Consider the following 11,125-nt stretch of genomic DNA (forward strand, 5'->3'; position numbering starts at 1 on the left):
TTCAGTGCAATGACCGACCTGAGTCCAAACTGCTTCAGTAATTCATAATTATCTCTCTTTAGATCAAGTGTAAAGGTATTTTACAAAACCTGTTTGTCCCAATGAGATCCCAGTTATTTAACCTAATACCTGTTTGATCCTACTGAGGATAAAGTATAAATATGAAATGTACAATCATGACTTCTTCTTCATAAGATCAGTTCAATCAGAAAGATGACAGAAGGCCTGCATTCAACAAAATGATTGGACAAGGTTTTATTTTTTCTTTACATGTATTTTTTTTTATCTTTGAAGTGGCCTCATTTGCAGAATTCCCAGATGTGTCAAGGTAGCACCTACCTAAGATCTACAATAGGCCTACAAATATTAAGGCCCAGACGAGGCTTCCAGTCTAAAATAAACTGACTTGCCATGTATATGTGTAATCATAATTAGAAGCAACATCCACATCATTAACATGTTGGTCAAATGAACAGTGAAGAACTCAAGGAGGACTGGGAATTACAACTTTATAAGTAATAATGCTGAACATTTCCATTGAGCTTTAGAAGTTCAGTGTTTAGAAGGTACCAGCCAAATTAACAACACCTTAAGGTAGCTCAGTACAGTTTTCTGGATATAACAGAAAGTGGAGCTTTGGCCTATGTCACACCGCCCAGAATACCAATGACAGAAGTGAGATTTGGACCAGGGAGTGCTTGCTTCACACTTTGGTCTCTTAGCACTCTGCTACGTTATACTTAAGAATCTATAAACTTATTCAAGGTCTGTCAAAGGAAGCTGTTTCACTGTTAGGCATTAAAATCCCTTCAATTCAAGGGAATCCTTGGGAACAAATGCAATGGCCAAATTTCTGGGTTATAATCCACTTGCAAGTGAGGCTATGCTTATGTTTCTCTCTTACAGGACACAATAAGAAGTTCTGCACCCACAAGGCTCTAGATCATAGCCCCTTTTCCTGGTTTCATTGATATTTACATTCCATGATTTATATAAAGACTAATTCTATGAAGTACATGGGCCTTCATCACTAATTTCTCCTTTAACATATGTAAACATTGCAACCATTTCAAAGCATTGCCTAGCTAACTTTGACTGGAGAAATACACAGAAGTAATCTGCTGGAACAAAAGGTAGAGTAATATGCCTTGTCAGAGATATAATTTGCCAACATATTCCCAGTGTTCAAGAAGAACATCTTAATTCCAAGAAATCTAATGCATCCCAAGAACCTTCTTCCAGCTGGATCACAAACAGCAAATGACCATCAATTATTTAATACTATTTAATTTCACATATGCTTCCCCCAAAAGACAAAACCAGCAATAACACTACCTTGGAAGAATCTGTCAGAGACTAGTTTTGATTTCTGTGTGATAGTAAATTAGGACTAAGAAATGAAACAGTGCACAAGTGAATGGCACATACATAACATCTTTCAAGAAGACATATTTTTATTGCTGTGCTCCAGAACAGGCTTGTCTGAATGCAGAGCTTATCAGCAATAAAAACACAGCAAGACTTCCAGACACTTGCTGTTCATTTTCAAGATCTGGTTTACCAGCCAATACTAATGGCAGGTTAGAGTTTAACTGTGCAATTATTAAGTAGGAAGTTTGAGAAAGCAGTAAGAAGAGTCAAGGGATGCCTAGAGAGCATGGGTAAGAATGCAGCAGAGTGCTTCAGATGTGCTGTTAAAAGACAACTCTGTTTTTCAGAAAAGACATTTTATTTACATATACATGCTTATTTCTTGACAGTATAGATAAAAATGTTACAGCTCTCTGTAGGTGATGTGAATTCACTGTGTAAAACCACTGGACCAACTAATAGAGTCTTCACACATCATATCTTGTTAAAGAGGATATAAACCTATTCTCAAATGGTATTCAAAATCATCAAGGTTCTAGGCAGAGGGGTTGAATATGCAGGTATACTGACATTTTCAAGAAGTCTCTTACTTTGCCTTTTGGAGCAAAGCACAAAATGAAGTATTGATTAAAGATGCATTTGAAAAACACAAATATCTCTGTAATCCATCGTTGAAAATGTTGCAGAAGGTGTTTAAGTGTAAAAAGCAGAAAATTGTAAATTACTCTTCAGTTGCAAATGGTTAATATATTCTCCTATAAATCCATATTTTAAATGGATGTCTTCCTCAAAGACTTCACATTTGTCCTTGGAAAACTTCATTCTTCTTTTCATTTTGTGTGAATTCCATATAACAAATTATGTTGATGCCCAATGGTCAGAATGAGAATCCGGTATCTGTGATATCACTGTGCAACTAGTGGCAAAAATCCAACATAAGGTTAGGTGAGTTTAAACACATTGCTCAAGGGAGCTGGATTTATGTCACTTTTCCTTAAAAAAAGAAAAGGCTGACTGTTTGATCCCACTGAAATCATTGTTTCAAATTAGTTATGGTTTATCTCAGGACCCACTGCTTTCAGAGGGAAACTAAGAGAAATTAACATTGTTTTATCTATATGTCTACTCAGAAGTCCCATTGCATTCAGTTTCCCACTTCTAGATAGGCTGATAGATGGTAAGAAGAATCCCATTGTAGTGACTATCTGCATGAATGACTTAGATAACATCATTTTGTGTGGTTCTGGAAGCAAAACCTGGAATGTTGGGAAGTTATATGAAATCCAGCTTTTCTAAAGTATTCCACATTCAGGAACTTGGAGCAGGAGGAGCTAAAGCATGGGTCTTCAAACTACGGCCTGTGGGACAGATCTGGCCCACCATGCCCATTTATCTGGCCTGCGCCACCGCAGGTGGGAGGTAGTAGCTTGTTCACTCGGAGATGGTTTTGGACTCATTGGGAGATCTCCGAGCGAGCGAGCTGCGCTGCGCACGCCCAATGCCACCTTGTGCACACCTGATGATGCCTCACCGGCCCATGCACCCAGGCCCCCCCTCCTCACCAGCCCACACGGGTCACCGCCACCTTTCAACTGGCTCCCTATTGAAAAGGTTTGAGGACCCCTGAGCTAAGGAGTCTCAATGTGTGGATGAGATGGTGGGGCTGAGACATGGGTCTTCAAACTACAGCCCGCGGGCTGGATCTGGCCCACCATGCGCATTTATCTGGCTCGCCACAGAGGTTTTGGACTGGCCGCATGGGTATGGCAAGGCGAAGGCTTGCTCATGCAGAAATCATTTTGGACTCGCTTGGAGAAAAGGATCTCCTTGCAAGCAAGCTGGCATGCCTTGCTGTGTGTGCGCACATGCACAGCCCCCCCCCCCCACCCGCACTACCTTGACAGCCCACGCTCATTGCCAGCACCTTTCAGCTGGCCCCCTGTTTAAAAAGTTTGAGGACCCCTGAGCAAGGAGGAGCAGTATGGATTTGTTGAAGCATGTTACAACAAGTTGGGCCTATTCAACAGAGACGGGCTCCACCTGAACGAGAATGGAATCTGCTAATGTTTCATATCAATAACTAAGCCCTGGCAGAAAGCAGACAGCAGCTAGGGAAAGTCTGATTTAGTATGAATATGAATAATTAATGGCTTAAATTTGTTGTTTAAAATGGAGGATTGTTTAAAAATATTTTTGTATTTTCATTTGTTAATCGTTTTATATTATGTTATTGCATTGTATTTATGGGGTTTAATTTTTTAAAGCAGTCAGAGAACTTTGGCTGTTGAGTGGTATAGAAATGTAACAAATGAATGAATTATTTTGGATCATCCAGATGGACATGTGGCAGTACTAGGCAGCTAGCCAAAGGGGTACAGTGGTCAGCACACACACCAAAAGAGGGGGGACACCATGAATAGGTATTTATATGCTAAAATTAGGAGCCTCCACACCAAAATGAGGTAGCTGGCATGCTTTGTAATAAATGAAGACATAGATAAAGTGGGCAGAATGCAAAGCTGATGAAAAGAAGAAAAACAGAGGCATATGGTTAGCTCCGGAAACAAGCTGTAGGAGAGACTTTGAAGAGTGCACTTTGAGTGCTGTTGCTTCTGTATGTCAAGGAGAACATGCAGTCAAACAATCCAGAAAACATATGGAAGGAGGATGTTGTTGTTGTTGTTAGTCGCGACCCATGTCCAACCCATTGCAACCCCATGGACAACATTCCTGCATGCTTTCCTGTCCTCCACCATCCCCCAGAGTCCACTCAAGCTCACACCAACTGCTTCAGTGACTCCATCAAACCACCTCATTCTCTGCCGTCCCCTTCTTCTTTTGCCATCTATTGTTCCCAGCATTAGACTCTTCTCCAGAGAGTCCTTCCTTCTCATTAGGTGGCCAAAGTATTTGAGTTTCATCTTCAGGATCTGGCCTTCTAAAGAGCAGTCAGGGTTGATCTCCTCTAGGACTGACCAGTTTGATCGCCTTGCTGTCCAAGGGACTTGCAGGAGTCTCCGCCAGCACCACAATTCAAAGGCCTCAATTCTTCGGCATTCATTCTTCTTCCTTATGGTCCAACTTTCCACAGCCATACATTGTAACTGGGAAAACCATAGCCTTGACTATACACACTTTTGTTGGCAGGGTGGACATAGTAGACATGGACATGGTAGAAAGGCTCAATTAATTCTTTGTGTCTGTCTTACTGGAGAAGATGGTTATTTCCTTCACTAAAGACTCCTGAGCAAATTTAGCAGTCATGGGATAAGTTCCTTATGCTTAAAGGACAGAAAGCAGAGAATAGGAATATATGGAATCAGGAGCAAGCATTAAAGTGGCCAAATTTGCTGATTAAGAGGAGCGCCAAAAGGCTTTCTCCAAATCGGAAGAGTGGACATCAAAAGGGCAAATTCAACTGAATGTAAGCAAGTATATAGTGATGGGCACTTGGGCAAAAAATCCCAACTTCATGTATAAGCTAATGGGATCTGAGATAACAATGACTGACCTAGGCAGAATTCTGGGGTTTGTGCTGGACAGCTCAATGCAAATGTCAATTCAGTGTGTGGCAGCTGTCCATGTTGGAAAGGAATGAGAAAAGGAATTTAAGATAAAATTGCTGAAATCATACTGCCCTTATACAAACCAATGGTACAGCCACTTAGAACACTCCATACTGTTCTGGCCACTGCATTTAAATTGGATATTGTAGAGTTAAGGCCCAAAAAGGGCAACTAAAATGATCAAGGGGTTGGCGCAACTCCCCTTTGAGGCATGGTTACAACATCCAAGACTATTTAGCTTAGAGAAAAGGAAAAAAAGGTAGACATGATAGAACTGTACAAAATCACACATGGTGTGGAGAAACTGGAGAGGAAGACATTTTCCCTCTCTCATAACACTAGAAACTGGGGTCAGCCCATAAAGCTGTTTGATGGGAAATTCATGACAGATTCAGTACTTCAAAGAGCACATAGTTGAACTACGAAATTCACTTCCATAAGATGCAGTGACAGCCACCAATTTGATGGCTTAATAGATGATAGGACAAATTCATGAAGAATAAGTTTTTCAGTGGCTAATAGTTCTGACAGCTATATACTACCTCCAGCGTCAGATGGAATATGCGTAGTGGACCAGTTTCTGGGCAGCAGAGGAGGAAGGCTATTGCGGCACTCATGTTCTGCTTCTGGGTTTCCCATGGGCCACAAGTTGGTCACTATGGGAACAGAATGATGGACTAGATAGGCCCCCAGTCTGATCCAGCATGTTTCTTCTTATGTTCTTGTTAGTTCTCAAAGTTAGTTCTCAGAATTCTTCAAATGGATATGAGAAATCCAGTCAAGCTTGTGTACTTGGAGTTTCAAAAAGGGAACCACATTCATCAGGAGGCTGTAGCAGTTCCCCTAAGACAAAAGGTTATAATGTTTGGGGCTTTTTAATTTTGGCAGGAAAAGAAAAGGTAAATGGAAACATTTTAGAGGTGCATACAATTATGCACAGTGTGGATAAAGTGGATAGGGATATGTTCTTCTCCTTCTCTCATAATAGTAGAAGACAGGATCACTCAGTGAAGTGGAACAATAGGAGATTTAGGACAGGCAGAAGTGGTAATGTCCATCAATGCAGGTAGCTTTAAATGATTTTCACAGAGCCATGAAGAATAACTTTATCTGTGGGTAACAGTGATAATAGCTATACTTGGTTGATTACACTGCTATATTGTCCAATGGCAGAAGCTGTCACAAGGTACAGAGGCAGAATGCCTCCCAATAACAGTGACTGGGAGTAATGGCACGAGAGAGTGATTGTGCTCATGTCATCCCTGAGGAGATTGCATGGACATCTAGTTGGCCACTTTGGAAAATGAGATGCTAAGCTAAAAGGCCTACAGACTTCTTACATTCCCAACTAACTGCAGCTAACTTAGACTGGCTCCAGACCAGTGGCTATAAGTGTGCCAAATCCTTTTCCAAACTGTGGCTGATGTGTGTGGTTACTACTTTATTTTTTCTTTTGTTTTAAAATATACATGCACATAATCAAACAGAGGGTTTCTGCGTTGGGTAGTCCACCACTCCACTGACTCAGAATTAGTCCTGTTAAAGTTAATGGGACTTTTCCAGAGTATAAGGATTGTAAATTACAGCCAGAATTTCTACATGATTTTTGCAGCCAGGCACAGGTATGTATTATTGAATTGCACATTAGTAAAACAAAAAACAAAACAAAAACAAAAAAACCAGTATGTGAAGGTTGTAGATGAAACTTTAGAACACATGCTACTTGGAACTAGTGTTAGTACTCCTACTTTGTAGGGTTTATTTCTTTCACAAGCCATCTTCTAGCATTCCAGGATTGGCTTACTCATCTTTGTTCTCATGTGTTACTCAGTTATAGAATACAGAACCTGATCAGAGTCCAATGAGCATTAACTTCCACTGACATAAAGAGATTATAATCATTCAAAAACTCCATCAGTATCACACTCATACTCTTCCATATGATATGGAAAGATTCCTTTGTATATTTTCCTTGAAAAGGGAAAATGTTAAGTGTTCCAAAAGCCAACTTCAAGTAACTTTGTGATATGTCCAGCTGAGGCTTTAAAACTCATGGCACTTGTCCATGTGATTTTCAGTCTGGCCCCCAGTGGTGACTGAGTGCAGTACACCAAGGCACTGCATCATCAGCATTCACCCCTTTACCATTGTATAAGCTCTTGTTCCATAAAAGAGGCAGAACAGCACACACTTTTTCAATACAAGGAACAGTGAATCCAAGGACTAGTTGCCATGTGTTACATAATTTTTAACTCAAGGCTTTCTTTTAATGTGACTAAAACAGAATCATTGTTTACTATTTAGTTCAGAAAGCACTGCATGAGATCGGAAATGCCATTCTGCACCCAGTAGCTGCATCCAACTCAATTTTCAATGTGTGCTTCTTTGCCTCATCTAAATTCCAGCACAAGACATAATAAATAGCTTCTCATTGACTATCATCATAAAAATTTAAATGGTCTTGAAATAGTTGCTGTTGCAAGGAGCCATCATATATACATCCTGAATGCCCACTTTAATGCAGTGGAACTATTTCCACATCAAAGACAGGAAAACATAAGGATGTATTGCCAGTAGTGTATGGCTATTACCTTGTTTTAAATAAATCCTCTACTAGATGTAGTAGCAGAATCAATATAACATGCTGTTTCACCCTGCAAGGAAAAAGGGCTAACTGCTCTAAGTGATCGTGTACAGCCTTCTATGTAAAGAAAAGAAACTATCTGCTTTGATTCTATACAGTGATTAAGAATCTTTGTGCTCTGCTGAGTATAGTATTCTCTTCCCTCCCACCCCCTTACATTCAAAAATGGCATCAAAGCAATCAAAATGGTAATGTTAAGCATGAATGGGGCCCCATCCCCCACCGTCAAACTCTGCAGACTTTTCTCCATGTTAGGAAGAATCCAACACCCCTTCCTCACAAAATGGAAGCTTCCACTACCAAACTGAGAGCGCTGTCAAATTCTGGTTACGATCAATCGGGATGGGGAGGGAGGAAGGGGGGAGGGAGAGGACCGTGGAAACGCTTATCTATATAATCAACGCCGTCTCGGGCGTTCATTCTATGGGCAACGACTCAAAATATGCATGGCTTACTTTTCAACTTCAACGAGTACACAAGGGGAGGGCAATTGCTCCTTTCCTCTTTCGCCTCCCACCCCGGTCCCCCGCATCCCTTCGAACGCGAACATATCGGGAAAGCTCCTGGATAGGCTGAAAAGATTGTCGTGGCTTTTTCTACACTCAGAGGCGCGGGGGGAAAACATGATCAAGGGCGCTGTTCCAAGTTTTGGTGCTGAAAGGACTGCTGCATTCCGAAGGAATCGCGATCGATTCAGCCGGAGGAAAGGGAAAGCAGGCGGGGGGGGGGGGGGCTCGATCTCTCTGCCAAAGGGGCTTTTGGAAAGCTGCATGAGCAAGCAAGGAGGAGGGGAAGGAGGAGCACAGAGGGCTGGGAGGAGGGGAGCCGTGGTGAAAGTTCGCTTTTATATTGGGGGAGGGGGGAGGGAGAAGGAACAATCCGGCAGATCACAGACTCGCTCTCTAAGCTGCTGCTGCTGCGCGATTGTGCATTGCAAGTACTGAAAGTGGAAGGGGTGGAGGGGGAAGGGAAGCAAAGGGGCTGGTGTGTGTGTGTCGTTTTAAAGCTCCAGAGATGCACGCGGAGCTGCTGAGCGTTCCATGGCATCTGTTCGTGGTGCTGAAACCTAACAAATTCAGCCCCTCGCCATCAGCTGATCCCAACAACACAAACTCAACAATGCAAGGCAACTTTTCTTTCGGCTTGTAAAGGGAGCGTGCGTGTGTGTGCGCGGCGGGGTAGGTAGCCGAGGAGATGGGGGTGAAGATGGTACGAATAATTCCAGCCCGTGCACACCACGGTCACTCATAGAGACGTGCTTCCACAGAGGACACATACGCACACACAAAAAGAAAGTTTGCATGAAGAGTGCGGGGGAGGAGGGAAAGAGAAGGGATCTTTTTTTGTATCGCTTCACTTTTTATCCTCAGATTTACCTAACTAGACAGAGCCATGCAGGGGGAGGGGTATATGTGTCTGTGTGCGCGTAAAAGTACCTACATAAACTCGTCTCCAAAGCTAGCATGTCAGATCAAGCTAAAGAAAGAGAAAACGCCAAGAAGGGGGATGGGGGGAACTATACATCTACATGAAAACAAATCAGTTTTCCAACCGAAACTAGATACAGAAGATTCCAACGTGGGAGCGTCTCAGTCCCCTTAATTCCAACTCTTTGCTATTCCACGTTGCAAGGAAGTGAAAACAAACTAGCACAAGACTAAAGAATTTCCTATATTCCTAAAACATGTCGACCAACTCAAAATGGACGCCTCAGTGTGTGTGTGTGTGAGAGAGAGAGAGAGAGAGAGAGAGAGAGAGAGAGAGAGAGAGTTAAAAAAATCCGTTCTAACTACTGCTTATCTCCTTTTTGTGTAGTATGATTATCAATATAATAAACACATTTTCAGATAAGGCAGATGAGTGCTGGATCCCTCTTCTTTAAACCCTTTTCTCACTTTAGGCTATCTTAAGTAAACATGAGTATTTTATTAACATGTCGGTATTTTCCAGGGTGCGCAGACTCTTTCAGAATGTTGAGAAAGTGCATTGTAAAAACGGAAGAAAGAAAAGAACCCACAGACACATAACTAAATCGATTCATTCTTACTTGTTTTTCATTAAGAGCTGCTATTCTCGATTGCCTCTCATGGATTTGTTTCTTAAGATCACCGTTCTGTAAAAATGGCAATAAAATGCAGATTAAAACCAAGTGTAAACTGAAGCCAGTTAAGAGTAAACTTGCGCCTAGGAATGGTTCAGAGGGGAAACCCCCAACGAGAAGCATGCACAATAAGAAAAGATATATATATATATATATGTGTATATCTATATATAACCCCTTTAAGTAACAAAGCTCAGCCCGGTCCGCAAAATGAGATCTCTTACTGATAAAGTTTCGCATCGTGCTGTCCCAGCAGAACTGCACTTATTACAGCAGAGCTAAAATACTGAAGAAGCTGGGGGTTTATTTATTAAAAAACAAAACAAAACCAGAGATCTGCATTTACCTGTGGATCTTGCTTCATCTGTGCAACTAGTTTCTAAAAACAAAATCACCCCGAAAAAGAAGGCATTAGAAAGTGTTCACGTGTAATGGATTTTTGAAAAATGTGCGTCCGTGTGTGTGTGTGCGTGTGTGTGTGTAGAAGGGGGAGGGAGGGGTATGGAACAAAGAGGCAAGTAAACACAGCGAGTCAGTTTCAAGCAAAGCTCATAAATATTCAAGTCTCGTCCTAATCTCTCCAACACACACACGCGCGCGCGCGCGCGCGCATACATATATACACACTCACACAAGCATCAACCGCAATGTTAACTCCGGATCTAAACAACACAGACACACACGTCAAAACTCAGCCAAACAATCTCTAAAACTACTTTTGCAAAGTACTCCACACCGTAAGTAAGATTCTAGAGGAGAGAAGGGAGGCTCCCCGCCACTGTTACACCAAGCTCCCCTTTGACTCTCTTTCCTTTCCCCCCACCTCCCGATCGATAGACCCTGCGACAAGAACCCAAAGCTACTTGGTAAGCAGGCAGTGTTAAGATTCTTTGGATTCTCTTTCTCGCGCTTTCGCCAGGGATGTAAGAGTATTTTTCGCTCGGTCTCTCTCTCTCTCTCTCTCTCTCTCTCTCTCTTTACCTGATGACATTGGATTTCCACTTTTAACGCCTCTTGCAAGCTGTGCAGCTCCATCCTTTCAACTTGCTAGACACTTTTCTCCCACTTTCGAATCCCAGTGAAGTTTGGTGAATTTTTTTTTCTTTGCAACTACAACAACCGAAAATTCTAACAAATCAGAACAACAACCCCTCCCGCAAAAAAAAAAAAAATGTTTTAAAAAGCAAAAACAACAATCGAAAGAAACAACTACTCAGGCTGCAAAGCAAGTTCTTTGCCTCTTTGCTAGGGACACAGACAAATCACTCACTTTCCGCCAAACTAGGGGGGAAGGCTCCCCCCCACCGCCCCCTAGCCAATAATCCCCATGGGCTCCTAGGCGGTCCCCTGCTCCGCCCAGGACCCGATTAATCGCCTCGAACTGCTCAGTCCCCCCTCCAATGGGGACCAAGAAGACTTAAAAACGGGAGGGACTATATTTTC

The 11,125-nt window shown here is 42.1% G+C and overlaps 1 protein-coding gene across 1 annotated transcript in view; it reads right to left on the reverse strand.

Moving 5' to 3' along the window:
• The window catches only part of PHF21B (PHD finger protein 21B), a 270,227-nt gene extending 259,510 nt beyond the window's left edge, over window positions 1–10,717 (reverse strand). Inside the window, exons 1-2 of the mRNA XM_044450884.1 lie at window positions 10,664–10,717; window positions 9,629–9,694 (exon numbers count right to left, since the gene is read on the reverse strand). Coding sequence (XP_044306819.1) covers window positions 9,629–9,694; window positions 10,664–10,717 — 120 coding nt within the window. The remainder of the gene's footprint in view (window positions 1–9,628; window positions 9,695–10,663) is intronic.
• Window positions 10,718–11,125: the final 408 nt, after the last annotated feature.

The sequence above is a fragment of the Varanus komodoensis genome, unplaced genomic scaffold (assembly GCF_004798865.1).
Source record: "Varanus komodoensis strain SLA01 unplaced genomic scaffold, ASM479886v1 scaffold69, whole genome shotgun sequence".
Classification (NCBI taxonomy): Eukaryota; Metazoa; Chordata; class Lepidosauria; order Squamata; family Varanidae; genus Varanus; species Varanus komodoensis.